The following is a 19,073-nucleotide window of genomic DNA, read 5'->3' as shown; positions in this document are numbered from 1 at the left end:
CCCTTCCTGAGTAACCAAATGGTCCAGACTACACAATCCCTTCCTCTCTCAAAAACTGGCGTCCGAAAAAGAGAAAAATACAGACAAGCCAGGGTTTTGCCACAACGGGGTATATTTAGTGCATCCAGTAATGCCAAGCAATTTACGCGTGCGGCCCCAAAGCTTGCACAATAAGACAGTAGTGGGAGAGGAGTCAGGAGGTCTAGTTAGGGCTCCAATCTCCAGCAAATGTATAGGAGCTCGCCCCCCATGTTTGGCCATAAATAGTCGCCCAGTAGGTCCCAGCGTATCCAAACCCGCCCATCCCCTAATTTGATGCAATTGAGAAGCTATAAAATACAACCATGGATTAGGCAGAGCCAATCCACCTGAAGTCTTACCTCTTTGTAGTGTCTCCAGCCTAATCCTAGCCGAACTCCCTCCCCACACTAGCCGCCTAAATAATCTCGTATACGTATGAAGTTTGACATCGGAATCCACACGGGGGAGTTTTGCAAAATATAAAGTAACTGCGGCATCAGTATCATCTTAGCCAGATTAGTTCTACCGACCACTGAAACCGGTAACTTACACCAAACGGTTACCTTCTGAGAGCTCCTGTCCAGAATAGGGATCAGGTTTCTAGGAATATAATCATGCAGAAACGGAGTAATATATACACCAAGATATTTGAAACTAGTCACTACCTGCAACTGAGAGATAGAGATCTGCGGGATATCCGGCAAAGGGTCTAGGGGCATTAAGACAGATTTATCCCAATTAATTAGCAAACCGGAGTGAGAGCCAAATTGAGAAATAATAGACATAACCGGGGCCAATGATGGGGCAGTATCACCCAAAAATAGCAACATGTCATCCGCATACAAGGCTATCCGCTCCTCCATAGAGCCATACTTAAATCCACTCACATTTGATGCAGTTCGGATGAGACAAGGGGCACCCCTGTCGCGTACCCCGCTGCAGTGGGAAGGAGTCAGACAAGTGACCATTGACTCTCAATCTAGCAACTGGACATCGATATAACAATTTAACATAAGACAGGAATCTTGGACCAAATCCCATCCTCTCCATGACTGTCCACAAGTAATCCCATTCCAAACTGTCAAACGCTTTGGCAGCGTCCAATGAGACCAGTGACCTAGCCCCAGTCCCCTCCTGCGTCATCTGTAGATTAAGGTAGACCCGTCGTATATTATCCACAGTAGACTTACCCAGCATGAAGCCCGTCTGATCCCCGTGTATTAGCGATAAAACCACCCCAGCCAATCTGTTAGCAAGCACCCGGGCCAGCAGTTTCACATCAGTACATAAAAGAGATATAGGTCTATAAGACCCGGCATTCAATAGGTCCTTTCCAGGTTTAGGAAGGAGCACAACAATTGCCTCCATCATGGAGCTGGGCAAAGCACCCTCCTCCACCGCTGACTCAAATACCCGCAACAGCTGAGGTAGAAGTACACCCTGGAAACGTTTGTACAACTCACTCGGCAGACCATCAGGGCCCGGGGATTTCTCATTAGCCGCATCTTTCAATGCGAGTTCCAATTCCTCCAGAGAGAGGGGCGAATCTAATCCATCCCTCTGCTCCAGAGAAAGTGAGGGCACTCGTACCTGGCTAACATATCCCCCCAAGGCCTCTGCGGAGCAAGTAGTCCTGGACGAATATGCATCCTTATTAAAATCCACCATTACCCGCAATATGTCCCTATCTTCCGTGACCTCCCTCCCCCGACCGTCTCTCAGGCATCCAATAAATGTAGCACCTTGCTGTGCACGAGCTATAGATGCCAGCAGTTTACCTGTTCCCTCACCACATTCAAAGTACCTCTGTTTAGTAAAGAATCTTTTATGCTCTGCAGTCTCCACTAAATAGTCATTGTAAGCAGTCTGAGCCTGTAACCAATCCTCCTGAAGTTCCAGAGTAGGGGTCAAGATATAAGCAGCTTCGGCTGTAACAACCGCTGCACCCAACTTATTTCCCTTATCTCTAGTAAAGGACTTGTGAGTACTAATATCTCTGATAAAAAGCCCCCGTAAGAACGCCTTAAGGGAGTCCCATACTATGGAGACCGCGGCCGTTCCGGAATTGAGTTCAAGAAAACTCCTTAGTTCTGCACATATAATCTCCTCCGTAGTTAACACTTGTAACCAGAAAGGATTCAGCCTCCACAGTGGGCGCTCACCTCCCAACCCTCCATGCATCAGTAATTGTAATCTAATAGGAGAATGATCCGACAAACCCCTCGCCAGGTATTCCACCTCTCCCACCATACCCACTATGTCCTCACTGCCAATAGCCATATCTATTCTAGAAAGAGTGCCGTGGGTAGCCAAATAACAAGAGTACTGGTGAACACTAGGATTCCGATGCCTCCACAAATCTAACAGGGCAACTTCACTTAGCATTCTAGCTAGACTAGTTGGCCTAGACTGAGGGGAAGGACTCGCACCCCAAAATCTGTCTAAGGAGACATCCATTACTTGTTAAAATCCCCACACATCAATATGGGGGCCACAGGGAACTATTATAAAATAAGTTGCAAAACCGCACCATCATACGGAATATACACACATACTATAATTAACATGCGATGGGACATCTCACAAACCAAACATACAAACCGCCCATCCGGATCCACAACTGAGGAAACATCCTGGAAGGGAAGCGATCTGTGAATCAGAACACTGACCCCCCTAGCATGGGAAGAATATCTAAAATGCAGAGAGTGACCGACCCAAGCTCTATGGAGGACCGCAGTAGTGCCCGTAGTCAGATGGGTCTCAGTAAGGCACAATATGGCAGGCTGAAACCGTCTCACTGAATTGAAAACAGCACACCTTTTAGTCACATCACCAAGGCCACGTACATTCCATCATATAACATTAACCACAGCCATCACATCAGAAAAAGAATATCAGAACATAGGGAATCAAAAAGGCCCAGAGGAGGCCGACACACACCCATCACAAAGTAAAGTAAAAAATGCAGCAAATGGGAAGAAGAGACGGACAACAAACAAAACAAACACCCAGAACCATACAACAAAACAGCGCAAACACACACAACACCGCGGCATGCGGCATCAGGGGGCGCTAATACATCCACTCCAGTCGGCAACACACTCCCGACCACGCCACAGCAACTCACACCCCATGGTACACTGACATCATGTATACAGACTAGAGTGAGAATATACAGCAAGAAAGCCAACTGCCCGCCAAACATAACCCAGTAACAGTGAGAGCAATCCTGCAATAAAACAGTAAAAAGACAATCTTAATATAAGCAACAGGGGGTTTAACCCCCCCAAGGATAACAGGTACCCCCCCCCCACCCCTAATGTAATAGCACCCATATTAGGAAGAACAAGCATCATAACCCACATAACCCACAGTTCAGTGCGCTACCTAAATAGAAAAATTAAGTATCAATTATGCAAATAGAACAATGAACAATCAACAGTGATCCAATTCAGGTAGGAAAGAACAGTTCAGAGGAGGTCATGCAGTTCAATCAGGAGCAGGCCCCGGTGAGCCTCTACGGGCCCGTTGGTGCAACTGTGACTCATGGGAGTCGAGCCAGCAAACAGCCATCTCCACACTCTCAAAGAAATGGGTGGAGCCCATAGCCACCACTCGTAGCCTTGCCGGATACAGCATAGAGTATTGAACATCCAACACACGCAGCCGTTTTTTAACATCTAGAAAGGAGGCACGCTTTTTTTGCACCTCCGCTGAGAAATCGGAAAAAAATGAGAGGACACATCCATCCACAGTGATAGGTTGCCTTTCCCTGGCAAGTCTCAAGATAATGTCACGGTCTCTATAATGCAGCAGCTTCACCAGCATAGATCTTGGCGGACCTCTCGGCGGGAAGGGTCTAGTAGGAACTCGGTGGGCACGTTCCACTGCAAACAGCGGGGTCAAACCATCTGCCCCAAAAACTTCCTTTAGCCAAGATTCCACATACTCAGTAGGAGAACGCCCCTCACATTTTTCAGGAAGTCCCACAATTCTCACGTTATTTCTGCGCAGCCTATTCTCCAAGTCATCAGTCTTAGCTTTTAGAAATGTAATGTCCTGATCATGTCTAGTGAAGTCTCGCACTAAGGGGACCACCGCATCCTCCACATCACTTACACAGCCCTCCACTGCGGAAGTGCGATCCGCCACCTTCTGCAAATCATGACGGATGAGTGAAATGTCCGATTGTACCGTTCCCACCTGTGTAGTTAATTGGACCAGCGTTAAATTGCACCTTTGAATCTCAGCCAGAACAACAGCCAGAGTAGGTTCAGCAGGGGGAGCAGGCGAAGCGGCAGCCGCCGCAACTGTCAGGGCAGGGGGAGTCCCGGGCAAGGACACCAGCAAGGCCGGCCCAGAGTTATGTAAAAGAGCATCATAGTCCTCCAGGTGATCTGAGGGGGTCCCCATCACTTCCATGGGGAGTAGAGAACTCCTCTTGTCAGGAGAATCAGGCGAGGGAGGCCGCAGTGCGAATTTCTCTAATCTAGCCGCTACTTCCTGCTTTAGTGTCAAGTTATTCCTTTGGCCGACAGACACCTTGGGTCCCTGCTGAGAAGGGCCATACCCGTCTTTATATTTACTTTTCCATTTATTAGTAGCCATGTGTTCCAGTAGACAGGGAGCCCAACAGAATATGATGAACAGAAGAAAGTATGCAGCTACACAGTCCCACAGTAGAACTAGCAGGGTATGAAGTCAAATATGCTCAGTCCATACAGCCTGGTATGAGGTTTATAGCAGGCACACAGCAGATGTAATAGGATTCACACAGGAGGTCCCATAGAGGTAGTCAGCTGAGGGTTAATGTTCCCCAGCCACAGTGCAGGCAAGGCTCCAGCAAGTTAGGGAAGTTTCAAAGCCAGGGGCCCCAGGAACAAGCAATCTCCCCAGGCACCTCTTATTCCCCAGCAGTCTCCTCAACGGCCAGGACCACCCACAACCAGGCACTCCAGGTGGGGACAGCACAGTACCGTTTCAAGGCAGCCTCCGTCACCCCCGTTCCGCGGCTCACTCTCACCGCCACTCCAGCTCCCTCATGCACCGGCGGTCATACAGGATCGTGTCGCAGGCGTCCCGCGACACGCCAACTGCTCAACGCCCCACAGAGAGGCGGAACACAGGCTCCGTGCGCTCAAGATGGCGGGCGCACACTACAGGCCACAGCAGCTATGTTCTCTGCGCCACACTGCTGCAACACGGGCAGGCGGCGTAGTCCTCACCACCAGCGGCGGTATGCAGGGATACGGTCCTCCAGCAGCGTCCTTCAGCAACAGACCTCCAGCAGCATCCATGGATCTCCTCCCCCGGTCAGCAGCAGCCAGGTAAGCACGCGGCCTTGCGGCCTACTCCCCGCAGGATCCACTACCCTCTATTTGCAGAGAGGGGGGGAAAGGATGCTCCCGTCAGGTGTCCCCAGGTGCAGGGGGGTGCGAGAGAGGGGCCAGAGCCCCTATTGCAGCAGGATATTGACGAAATTTAAGGATATTAATCCAGGATGGCAGGAGCTCCCTCAAGGCACGTCCGCTCAGGCAGCCATGCAGACCACGCCCCCGTCAGGGACATTATTACATTTATTATAAGTCCAGTGTGCGGAGATGAATATAAGAATAATAAATAATATAAGAAAGAAAACTTTTATTAACATTTGGTAACAAGTTTGGAGATGCAGTATATGATATATGTATAAATGTCAGATATCCTATGTACATGGTGAATATATAGATGTGTTATCTGCATAATTTACTGCTCTGAATTGGCTTCTCCCCTGTGTGAGTTCTTTGATGTCTAACAAGACTTGATTTCACAGTAAAACATTTTCCACACTCAGCACAGCAAAATGGCTTCTCTCCTGTGTGAGTTCTTTGATGTGTAACAAGATGTGATTGCTGAGTAAAACATTTCCCACACTCTGAGCATGAAAATGGCTTCTCCCCTGTGTGAGTTCTTTGATGTTGAACAAGATTTGTTTTGTCAGAAAAATATTTCCCACATTCTGAACATGAATATGGTTTCTCCCCTGTGTGAGTTCGTTTATGTTTAACAAGACTGGATCTCTCAGTAAAACATTTCCCACATTCTGAACATGAATGTGGTTTCTCCCCTGTGTGAATTCGTTTATGTTTAACAAGACGGCATTTCTCAGTAAAACATTTCCCACATTTTGAACATGAATATGGTTTCTCCCCTGTGTGAGTTCTTTGATGTGTAAAAAGATTTGATTTGCCAGTAAAACATTTTCTACATTCTGAGCATGAAAATGGCATCTCCCCTGTGTGAGTTCTTTGATGCTGAACAAGACCTGATTTCTTATTATAACATTTTCCACATTCTGAACATGAAAATGGCTTCTCATCTCTGTGAGTTCTTTGATGTGTAACAAGATGTGAATGCTGAGTAAAACATTTTCTACATTCTGAGCATGAAAATGGCTTTACTCCTGTGTGAGTTCTTTGATGTCGAACAAGCTTTGATTTCTCAGTAAAACATTTCCCACATTCTGCACATAAATATGGTTTCTCCCCTGTATGAGCTCGTTTATGTTTAACAAGACTTGATTTCTCAGTAAAACACTTTCCACATTCTGAACATGAAAATGGCTTCTCTCCTGTGTGAGTTCTCTGATGTACTACAAGACTTGATTTCTGAGTAAAACATTTCCCACATTCTGAGCATGAATATGGTTTCTTTCCTGTATGAGCTCGTTGATGTCCATCATTCCTTCTGTGACCTTTATTTTGCTGAACATCATGTGATGACTGAGAAGACAGGACCTGTATATAAGGATGAGATGACAGATCTTGGCTGTGAAGGGCTGAGGGTGTATCTGGGATAATGGAATGTTCTTCATATGTATCTTGTGTGATATCATCATCTGCTTTATAATCTGAAGATATAAGATTCTCCTCTGATCTCCTGCTACAAGAATCTGCAGAGAATAACACAGATTTTATTATCAGTATTAACCCCTTAACAACCCAAAAAATTTAAGCTATCGTGTTTTCTTTTTCCCCTCCTCTCCTCATAGCCATAACTCTTATTTTTCCTTCTACACTGGGTTTAAGAGCTTTTTTTTTGTGGGACCGATCTTACATTGTATTAACTGTGCATTAAATATAAGTCCGGTCCATACAATCACAGCGATATCTAATGTGTATAGTTTTTGTTACACTTTACTACTTTAAAAAAAAAATTACAACAAAAATATTAAAATTATTGAAAGGGGTTAGTTTACATTTTTAAAAACATCTTTGAAATGTTTGGTCCCTCTATAGGACTTGTATGAGTAGTCATTGGATTGCTCATACAGATCAGTACAGTATTTACTGCATTGATCCATTAGAGCCGACCATAGTCAGGCTGTATCAATAGCAGAGTCCCGGCAGTGACAGAGTCCTAGCAATCATGTTATGTGCAGTAAAATTGACTTGTTCTCCTCATAGATCAGGTTGGTACGATCGGTATGTATAACATAGTGTTATCTTTTACTCCGTTTTTTATTTTATTTTTATTTAAACTTATTTTACTAAAAAGTGAGTAAAGAGACGTACAGTGTAAGTACAGACCATGGAAGTCTATGACAAAATCCCATTCAGCACAGCATGATGTATACAGAGTGAGGACAGCTGCATAACACAGTCACTGACTACAGACACAATACAACCTAAACCGGGAACCTTAACCACAAAAGACATATATTTACGTCCATTGTCGGCTTCAGTTATGTGAAGTGCACTCCGGAGTTGAGCGCGCTTCATACCCGGTGGGTCTCGGTTTCTGTCAGCAACCAGGACCTGAGGCTAATACCGGACATCGCCGATAGCTGCTGTATGTTCTTTTTGTTGTGTTGTTCTTTGCAGTCTGACCACAGTGCTCTCTGCTAATATCTCTGTCAGTGTCAGGAACTTTCCTGAGCAGGAGCAATTCCCCATAGCAAACCAATCCTGCTCCGGACAGTTCCTGACATGGACAGAGGTGTCAGCAGAGCAGTGTGGTGAGACTGAAAAGAACTACACAACTCACTGTGGAGCATACAGCAGCTGATACCGTGGCCAGGGGTAATCAACTGGCGGACCGCGGTCTAGATCCAGACCGCGGCCGCCAGTAATGCCCGCAGACCCCCCCCCCCCCCATTTGGCTGGTCCCGCGGCAAGTTACCGTAATTGAGCTGGGGCAGGGACGCTGTCGCTTTAAAACGTCTGCGCATATGCACGGCCGCCGTCACGGACGTGTCCCTGCCCCCTGCTGCTAAGCAACAGAAGGAGATCCCGCCGCCGCCGAGAGCTGCAGCTTCCTTACAGTACAAGTTGCGGACTCTACCGTATGAAGGTGGGTAAGTTCTGGTCTCCGCTGGGGATAAAATGTGTACTGTACTTTATAATGGCAGAGGGGTGGGGGGCCCCGTAGGAGTGTGGAGGACGACGGAGGAAAGGGAGGATGGGGGGCTGTAGGAGTGTGGAAGATGGGGGGGGCTGCAGGAGTGTGGAGGATGGGGTGCTGTAGCAGTGTGGAGGATGGGGGGCTGCAGGAGTGTGGAAGATGGGGGGGGCTGCAGGAGTGTGGAGGATGGGGTGCTGTAGCAGTGTGGAGGATGGGGGGCTGCAGGAGTGTGGAAGATGGGGGGGGCTGCAGGAGTGTGGAGGATGGGGTGCTGTAGCAGTGTGGAGGATGGGGGGCTGCATGAGTGTGGAAGATGGGGGGGCTGCAGGAGTGTGGAGGATGGGGTGCTGCAGGAGTGTGGAGGATGGGGTGCTGCAGGAGTGTGGAGGATGGGGGGGCTGCAGGAATGTGGAAGATGGGGGGGGGTGCGGCATCCTCCACACTGCTACAGCCCCCCATCCTCCACACTGCTACAGCCCCCCATCCTCCACACTGCTACAGCCCCCCATCCTCCACACTGCTACAGCCCCCCATCCTCCACACTCCTGCAGCCCCCCCCATCTTCCACACTCCTGCAGCCCCCCATCCTCCACACTGCTACAGCCCCCCATCCTCCACACTGCTACAGCCCTCCATCCTCCACACTGCTACAGCCCCCCATCCTCCACACTGCTACAGCCCCCCATCCTCCACACTCCTGCAGCCCCCCCCCCATCCTCCACACTGCTACAGCCCCCCATCCTCTACACTGCTACAGCACCCCATCCTCCACACTCCTGCAGCCCCCCATCCTCCACACTGCTACAGCCCCCCATCCTCCACACTCCTGCAGCCCCCCCCATCCTCCACACTGCTACAGCCCCCCATCCTCCACACTGCTACAGCCCCCCATCCTCCACACTCCTGCAGCCCCCCATCCTCCACACTGCTACAGCCCCCCATCCTCTACACTGCTACAGCACCCCATCCTCCACATTCCTGCAGCCCCCCATCCTCCACACTGCTACAGCACCCCATCCTCCACACTCCTGCAGCCCCCCATCCTCCACACTGCTCCAGCCCCCCATCCTCCACACTGCTACAGCACCCCATCCTCCACACTGCTACAGCACCCCATCCTCCACACTCCTGCAGCCCCCCATCCTCCACACTGCTCCAGCCCCCCATCCTCCACACTGCTACAGCACCCCATCCTCCACACTCCTGCAGCCCCCCCCCATCCTCCACACTGCTACAGCCCCCCATCCTCTACACTGCTACAGCACCCCATCCTCCACACTCCTGCAGCCCCCCATCCTCCACACTGCTACAGCCCCCATCCTCCACACTGCTACAGCCCCCCATGTTGTTCAAGGTACATACCGTAAATAAATAAGCCCTACCCTGAAAATAAACCCTAGTGTGTTTTTTGTGACTAAAATTAATATAAGAGAAACACGGTAAGTACTGGAAGGGTTAAGATTTTTAAATAGAAGTAATTTACAATTCTGAATAACTTTCTAGCACCAGTTGATTAAAAAGAATTGTTATTCCTTGTCACCTGCCTTGTTTGCTTTAGCCATGGAGCCCCTGGCGACTCTCATCCGCTCTTCCCCTGATGTTACTGGTGCTGCGATTGGCTCCTCGAACTACAAGGCGTGCCTTTTTGCTGATGACATCCTTCTCTCTCTTACCCGCCCTCTAACCTCCCTCCATAACCTTTTCCGTCTACTCTCTGATTTCTCTCACTTTTCTGGACTGATGGTCAATGCCTCGATTCTGAAACCCTTTTCTGCAACATTCACACACTCAGAAGCTGATCTGTCTCAACTTCGACTTGCCTGCCCCTGCCCCTGCCCTTTCTTATCTTGGCCTGTCCCTTACTCCTTCTATCTCCCAACTCTATTCTGCTAACTACCTGCCAATGTACCGTTCTCTCCGTTCGGATATGTGCTCCTGGGATGTCCCTTATCTGTCCTTGGTCAGCAGGGTGTCTACTGTGAAAATGGTTATTTTGCCGAAACTCCTTTATTTGTTTCGGACCCTGCCGATCCCGGTCCCATCTGCCGAGCTCAGGAAACTGTAATCTGAAGTCTCCTCCTTCATTTGGTGACAGAAACGTCCAAGGATTCCTTCCACTATTATGCATTACCACAAGAGCCTAGGTGGTCTTTCTGTCCCTAACTTTCTTAAATATTACTATGCTGCCCGACTGAGCCAGCTGGCCTGTTCTTTTGCACCCTCTGATACTCCCATATGGGTTCACCTGGAATCCACTCTGCTCCTGCCTCATACCTTTCCTGCACTCCTGTGGTCCTCTCTCCCACTACGTTCCCTCCTCTGCTCTTCTCACTTTGTATTCTCTTTCTCTGTGGTGATTGGTCCATTTCCGCTTTCGTATCTCTCTTCACCTTTAACTCCTTTATTGGGGAACCCGTCCTTCTCTCCTGGGCTTAGCTCCTCTAACTTTTCCTGGTGGTCATCTCAGAAACGGTTGACTTATTATGCCTTCCTCCTCAGGGGTCGCCTTCTGACACTGGACGAATTTCGGTCTCGCTACCATCCTCCGGAGTCAGAATGCCTCAGGATACATCAGGTCTTCTCTTTTCTTCTCTTCTTACCCTCTCTGCACCCCTCCTCTCCTCTTTCTAGATTTGAACGCTTAGTGCTGTACTCTCCCACCCGTAAAGGGTTACTCTCGGTGCTCTATAGCCACATGAATGCACCTCCGTCTTATGTTAAGTTGACATTTATGTTACAATGGGAGGCTGCCTTTCGCACATCCCTACCGCTCACTGTATGGCACTCATGCTGTACCTCCCTCAGTAGGGGTAGTTGGCAGGTCTCTTACGGAGACATCTCTCAAAATTCTACATTGAGCCTATTATGTCCCTACAAGACTGAATAGGATCTTTCCTCCTTCCCCACCACTGTGCTTCCGAGGCTGCTCCCACCTTGGTACTATGCATCATACCTGGTGGTCATGTCCATTGATTAGGAGATTTTGGTCATCCGTGATGTCTCTTCTCAGGGAAGTCACTGGATTTGCTTGCCCGCTTCATCCAACCTTCTGCCTTCTTAGTCGTGCCCCATAAATTGTTACGCTTAGCTCAATTTATTCTTATAGCTGCTAGAATCCACGTGGCAGGAAATAGGAAATCTCCTTCCCAGTCGAATGTGTCAACTAGTCGAATGTGACAATGCTATCAGAGACGATGTGGTTGCTCATTTTGATTGTTTGTGGTCCCCCTGGATGTCTTCGTCCTATTGTCCTGATGTTAGGTATACCTTTACTCTGTATTACTTCTCTACGCACTGACAATTTTGTTCTCTTGTATATGTGCTGCTCTATATGTAAGCTGACATTGCATGCCCACTGTTTGTTACAGAGTTTTATTACTTTCTATTTTATTCGGGTTGCATCCCGAACTGTTTCCTTTTTATGCAATCTTTCGATTTTACAATAAAATTTATACGTTTGCTACTAAAAAGAATTGTTATTCATCGGAGTACCCCTTTAAAAAATTCCATAAAAAATTATTACAGTCGGTGACTGAGCAGAATCTGTGACTGTTCTCTGCAATTAGTGGCTACTACTCACCTGGGTGGTTACCTGTAGGAATGTCCTCCTTATACTGCTCATCACTGCTCATATCTGTCTCTTCTTCTTCTTCCCTTAAGTCTGTGGTATTACTATAGATCAGATCTTTCTCTGTAGGAATGTCCTTCTGATACTGCTCATCACTGCTCACATCTGTCTCTTCTTCTTCTTCCCTTAAGTCTGTCTTATTACTATAGATCAGATCTTTCTCTGTAGGAATGTCCTTCTCATACTGCTCATCACTGCTCATATCTGTCTCTTCTTCTTCTTCCCTTAAGTCTGTGGAATTACTATAGATCAGATCTTTCAATGTAGGAATGTCCTCCTTATACTGCTCATCACTGCTCACATCTGTCTCTTCTTCTTCCTTTCTGTTTGTAGCATTAATATAGATCAGATCTTTCCCTGTAGGAATATCCTCCTTATACTGCTCATCATCGCTCACATCTCTCTCTGGAGCATTAATATTGTTCGGATCTTCTCCCTGATTCATAAGATGTGGAAGGAATATTGTAAAAGTCATCAGACAGTAGGAGAAGTCACGTGGGATGTTATAGATGAGCAGGAGATGAGGAGTCATGGAGGGTGAGGGGACTGACCACAAGAGCTTCACAGCCCTTCTACAGATCATAGGGAATATCTCCATCTACCTGATCATCTTGTGGAAGAAGAGGACGGGGACACCTCTCTGGTGCTGTTCTCTTACTGGGTCTGACTGTAGGGAAAACATACAGAGACTGAATTCATTCTTTACATACAAATAATGAGAGGACGTGTGTATATAGTCATGTCTATTACCTGGTGATGTGAGGGGCTGCTGATCCTCCATCATGACCTGATCCTTGTACTGATCCTTGTGTCCTTCTACATACTCCCACTCCTCCATGGAGAAATACACCGCCACGTCCTGACACCTTATAGGAACCTGACACATAATGATACAGTCATCACCCCGACCCCTCCAGTGGTGTTACTGTATAATGTCCCAGCATTCCCAGCAGTGTCACCTCTCCAGTCATCACCAGACCCCTCCATTACTGTATAATGTCCCAGCAGTGTCACCTCTCCAGTCATCACCAGACCCCTCCATTACTGTATAATGTCCCAGCAGTGTCACCTCTCCAGTCATCACCAGACCCCTCCATTACTGTATAATGTCCCAGCAGTGTCACCTCTCCAGACATCACCAGACCCCTCCATTACTGTATAATGTCCCAGCAGTGTCACCTCTCCAGTCATCACCAGACCCCTCCATTACTGTATAATGTCCCAGCAGTGTCACCTCTCTAGTCATCACCAGACCCCTCCATTACTGTATAATGTCCCAGCAGTGTCACCTCTCCAGTCATCACCAGATCCCTCCATTACTGTATAATGTCCCAGCAGTGTCACCTCTCCAGTCATCACCAGACCCCTCCATTACTGTATAATGTCCCAGCAGTGTCACCTCTCTAGTCATCACCAGACCCCTCCATTACTGTATAATGTCCCAGCAGTGTCACCTCTCCAGTCATCACCAGATCCCTCCATTACTGTATAATGTCCCAGCAGTGTCACCTCTCCAGTCATCACCAGACCCCTCCATTACTGTATAATGTCCCAGCAGTGTCGCCTCTCCAGTCATCACCAGACCCCTCCATTACTGTATAATGTCCCAGCAGTGTCACCTCTCCAGTCATCACCAGACCCCTCCATTACTGTATAATGTCCCAGCAGTGTCACCTCTCCAGTCATCACCAGACCCCTCCATTACTGTATAATGTCCCAGCAGTGTCACCTCTCCAGTCATCACCAGACCCCTCCATTACTGTATAATGTCCCAGCAGTGTCACCTCTCCAGTCATCACCAGACCCCTCCATTACTGTATAATGTCCCTGCAGTGTCACCTCTCCAGTCATCACCAGACCCCTCCATTACTGTATAATGTCCCAGCAGTGTCACCTCTCTGATCATCACCAGACCCCTCCATTACTGTATAATGTCCCAGCAGTGTCACCTCTCCAGTCATCACCAGACCCCTCCATTACTGTATAATGTCCCTGCAGTGTCACCTCTCCAGTCATCACCAGACCCCTCCACTACTGTATAATGTCCCAGCAGTGTCACCTCTCCAGTCATCACCAGACCCCTCCATTACTGTATAATGTCCCAGCAGTGTCACCTCTCCAGTCCTCACCAGACCCCTCCATTACTGTATAATGTCCCAGCAGTGTCACCTCTCCAGTCATCACCAGACCCCTCCATTACTGTATAATGTCCCAGCAGTGTCACCTCTCCAGTCATCACCAGACCCCTCCATTACTGTATAATGTTCCTGCAGTGTCACCTCTCCAGTCATCACCAGACCCCTCCATTACTGTATAATGTCCCAGCAGTGTCACCTCTCCAGTCATCACCAGACCCCTCCATTACTGTATAATGTCCCAGCAGTGTCACCTCTCCAGTCCTCACCAGACCCCTCCATTACTGTATAATGTCCCAGCAGTGTCACCTCTCCAGTCATCACCAGACCCCTCCATTACTGTATAATGTCCCAGCAGTGTCACCTCTCCAGTCATCACCAGACCCCTCCATTACTGTATAATGTTCCTGCAGTGTCACCTCTCCAGTCACCACCAGACCCCTCCATTACTGTATAATGTCCCAGCAGTGTCACCTCTCTGATCATCACCAGACCCCTCCATTACTGTATAATGTCCCAGCAGTGTCACCTCTCCAGTCATCACCAGACCCCTCCATTACTGTATAATGTCCCTGCAGTGTCACCTCTCCAGTCATCACCAGACCCCTCCATTACTGTATAATGTCCCAGCAGTGTCACCTCTCCAGTCATCACCAGACCCCTCCATTACTGTATAATGTCCCAGCAGTGTCACCTCTCCAGTCATCACTAGACCCCTCCATTACTGTATAATGTCCCAGCAGTGTCACCTCTCCAGTCATCACCAGACCCCTCCATTACTGTATAATGTCCCAGCATTCCCAGCAGTGTCACCTCTCCAGTCATCACCAGACCCCTCCATTACTGTATAATGTCCCAGCAGGGTCACCTCTCCAGTCATCACCAGACCCCTCCATTACTGTATAATGTCCCAGCAGGGTCACCTCTCCAGTCATCACCAGACCCCTCCATTACTGTATAATGTCCCAGCAGGGTCACCTCTCCAGTCAGCAGCTCCATCATCTTGTTGATGAGTTCTCGGATCTTCTGTTCATCCATTTCCTCATGTATCAGGGAGTGAGGTGGGGGCCTCGGGATTGGGCTCAGGGTTCTTCCCAATCCTTCACACACTGGGGCCCGACAGCGCCCACTAGAGGGCTTCTTCACTACTGTGTAATCCTGTGTATAGAGAGATACATTAATATCACTACATACATTCCCAGAATCCCTCACCTCTCCAGTCATATCCATCTGTTATTACATAGATAAGAATGAGGTCATGTGACATCACTCCCAGAATCTCTCACCTCTCCAGTCATATCCATCTGTTATTACATAGATAAGAATGAGGTCATGTGACATCACTCCCAGAATCCCTCACCTCTCCAGTCATATCCATCTGTTATTACATAGATAAGAATGAGGTCATGGGACATCACTCCCAGAATCCCTCACCTCTCCAGTCATATCCATCCGTTATTACATAGATAAGAATGAGGTCATGTGACATCACTCCCAGAATCCCTCACCTCTCCAGTCATATCCATCTGTTATTACATAGATAAGAATAAGGTCATGTGACATCACTCCCAGAATCCCTCACCTCTCCAGTCATATCCATCTGTTATTCCATAGATAAGAATGAGGTCATGTGACATCACTCCCAGAATCCCTCACCTCTCCAGTCATATCCATCTGTTATTACATAGATAAGAATGAGGTCATGTGACATCACTCCCAGAATCCCTCACCTCTCCAGTCATATCCATCTGTTATTACATAGATAAGAATGAGGTCATGTGACATCACTCCCAGAATCCCTCACCTCTCCAGTAAGCCGGAAGAGTATCTGTAGGGTGAGGTTTATGATCCTGTCGGCCATCTTGTTCCTGTCTCTCTCCATGGTTGATGGGTCAACCAGGAGAATTCTCTTATATAGAAGATATCAGCAGAGGATCCTGGATTGGAGAAACCTGAAGGGAAGAAGAGGAGACGATGAGAAATGGCGGCTGCTAATAGAAACAACAACAGAGAAAGAGACAAATACACAGAAAGTTCTGGATCTTGTGATCTTCTTCTTTGTGTACCTGAAGGGGTTAATAGTAATGTCCCCTCCCCCAGCGCTCCTGATGTCACCACAACCGTATATACCTCCACCTGCAGACTGTACAGGAGCCGTGTACTTACAGGACCTGCGATGATGTCACAGTCATGTGATCAGTCACATGGAGGAGGAGGAGGAGTCACATGATCAGGGGCTGCTGCTCTAGGCTCATCTGCTCAGTGTATGCAGGACTCTGCTGTGCTGGTTGTGATCGCTGCTGGATGAGCTGAAGTTATGTGTATGCAGCAGAGCTGTGTGTGTGTGATGTGCGTGGTGCAGAGCTGTGTATGTGTGTGTTATATATGTCTGCAGCAGAGCTGTGTGTAATGTGCATGTAGCTGAGCTGTATGTGTACACAGTAGAGCTGTATATGTGTAATGTGCATGTAGCTGAGCTGTATGTGTACACAGTAGAGCTGTATATGTGTAATGTACATGTAGCTGAGCTGTATGTGTACACAGTAGAGCTGTATATGTGTAATGTACATGTAGCTGAGCTGTATGTGTACACAGTAGAGCTGTATATGTGTAATGTGCATGTAGCTGAGCTGTATGTGTACACAGTAGAGCTGTATATGTGTAATGTACATGTAGCTGAGCTGTATGTGTACACAGTAGAGCTGTATATGTGTAATGTACATGTAGCTGAGCTGTATGTGTACACAGTAGAGCTGTATATGTGTAATGTGCATGTAGCTGAGCTGTATGTGTACACAGTAGAGCTGTATATGTGTAATGTGCATGTAGCTGAGCTGTATGTGTACACTGTAGAGCTGTATATGTGTAATGTACATGTAGCTGAGCTGTATGTGTACACAGTAGAGCTGTATATGTGTAATGTACATGTAGCTGAGCTGTATGTGTACACAGTAGTGCTGTATATGTGTAATGTGCATGTAGCTGAGCTGTATGTGTACACAGTAGAGCTGTATATGTGTAATGTGTATGTAGCTGAGCTGTATGTGTACACAGTAGAGCTGTATATGTGTAATGTGCATGTAGCTGAGCTGTATGTGTACACAGTAGAGCTGTATATGTGTAATGTACGTGTAGCTGAGCTGTATGTGTACACAGTAGTGCTGTATATATGTAATGTACATGTAGCTGAGCTGTATGTGTACACAGTAGTGCTGTATATATGTAATGTACATGTAGCTGAGCTGTATGTGTACACAGTAGAGCTGTATATGTGTAATGTACATGTAGCTGAGCTGTATGTGTACACAGTAGAGCTGTATATGTGTAATGTGCATGTAGCTGAGCTGTATGTGTACACAGTAGAGCTGTATATGTGTAATGTACATGTAGCTGAGCTGTATGTACACAGTAGAGCTGTATATGTGTAATGTACATGTAGCTGAGCTGTATGTGTACACAGTAGAGATGTATATGTGTAATGTACGTGTAGCTGAGCTGTATGTGTACACAGTAGTGCTGTATATATGTAATGTACATGTAGCTGAGCTGTATGTGTACACAGTAGTGCTGTATATATGTAATGTACATGTAGCTGAGCTGTATGTACACAGTAGAGCTGTATATGTGTAATGTACATGTAGCTGAGCTGTATGTGTACACAGTAGAGATGTATATGTGTAATGTGCATGTAGCTGAGCTGTATGTACACAGTAGTGCTGTATATATGTGTAATGTACATGTAGTTGAGCTGTATGTGTACACAGTAGAGCTGTATATGTGTAATGTACGTGTAGCTGAGCTGTATGTGTACACAGTAGAGATGTATATGTGTAATGTGCATGTAGCTGAGCTGTATGTACACAGTAGTGCTGTATATATGTGTAATGTGCATGTAGCTGAGCTGTATGTGTACACAGTAGAGCTGTATATGTAATGTGCATGTAGCTGAGCTGTATGTGTACACAGTAGAGCTGTATATGTGTAATGTTCATGTAGCTGAGCTGTATGTGTACACAGTAGAGCTGTATATGTGTAATGTACATGTAGCTGAGCTGTATGTGTACACAGTAGTGCTGTATATATGTAATGTACATGTAGCTGAGCTGTATGTGTACACAGTAGTGCTGTATATATGTAATGTACATGTAGCTGAGCTGTATGTGTACACAGTAGAGCTGTATATGTGTAATGTGCATGTAGCTGAGCTGTATGTGTACACAGTAGAGATGTATATGTGTAATGTGCATGTAACTGAGCTGTATGTGTACACAGTAGAGCTGTATATGTGTAATGTACATGTAGCTGAGCTGTATGTGTACACAGTAGAGCTGTATATGTGTAATGTGCATGTAGCTGAGCTGTATGTGTACACAGTAGAGCTGTATATGTGTAATGTACATGTAGCTGAGCTGTATGTGTACACAGTAGAGCTGTATATGTGTAATGTACATGTAGCTGAGCTGTATGTGTACACAGTAGAGCTGTATATGTGTAATGTGCATGTAGCTGAGCTGTATGTGTACACAGTAGAGCTGTATATGTGTAATGTGCATGTAGCTGAGCTGTATGTGTACACTGTAGAGCTGTATATGTGTAATGTACATGTAGCTGAGCTGTATGTGTACACAGTAGAGCTGTATATGTGTAATGTACATGTAGCTGAGCTGTATGTGTACACAGTAGTGCTGTATATGTGTAATGTGCATGTAGCTGAGCTGTATGTGTACACAGTAGAGCTGTATATGTGTAATGTGTATGTAGCTGAGCTGTATGTGTACACAGTAGAGCTGTATATGTGTAATGTGCATGTAGCTGAGCTGTATGTGTACACAGTAGAGCTGTATATGTGTAATGTACGTGTAGCTGAGCTGTATGTGTACACAGTAGTGCTGTATATATGTAATGTA

The 19,073-nt window shown here is 47.0% G+C and overlaps 1 protein-coding gene, 1 long non-coding RNA gene and 1 pseudogene across 2 annotated transcripts in view; 1 reads left to right on the top strand and 2 right to left on the bottom strand.

Annotated features, from left to right (window-relative positions):
* The window catches only part of LOC130298229 (zinc finger protein 850-like), a 185,923-nt pseudogene that overhangs the window by 26,835 nt on the left and 140,015 nt on the right, over positions 1-19,073 (top strand).
* The window catches only part of LOC130298244 (zinc finger protein 585A-like), a 74,003-nt gene continuing 60,605 nt past the window's right edge, over positions 5,676-19,073 (bottom strand). The window contains exon 6 of the mRNA XM_056551169.1: positions 5,676-6,649. Within this exon, the coding sequence (XP_056407144.1) occupies positions 5,754-6,649 (896 nt within the window). The 3' untranslated portion in view covers positions 5,676-5,753. The remainder of the gene's footprint in view (positions 6,650-19,073) is intronic.
* LOC130298246 (uncharacterized) lies at positions 15,237-16,514 on the bottom strand. Its single transcript, XR_008849752.1, has 3 exons — positions 16,193-16,514; positions 15,971-16,118; positions 15,237-15,324 (listed from the first exon to the last, which is right to left on the bottom strand). It is a non-coding gene; the product is annotated as an uncharacterized LOC130298246 (long non-coding RNA).

This window comes from Hyla sarda (genome assembly GCF_029499605.1).
Source record: "Hyla sarda isolate aHylSar1 chromosome 1 unlocalized genomic scaffold, aHylSar1.hap1 SUPER_1_unloc_6, whole genome shotgun sequence".
In the NCBI taxonomy this organism is placed as follows: domain Eukaryota; kingdom Metazoa; phylum Chordata; class Amphibia; order Anura; family Hylidae; genus Hyla; species Hyla sarda.
This window is presented reverse-complemented; position numbering and strand designations above follow the sequence as displayed.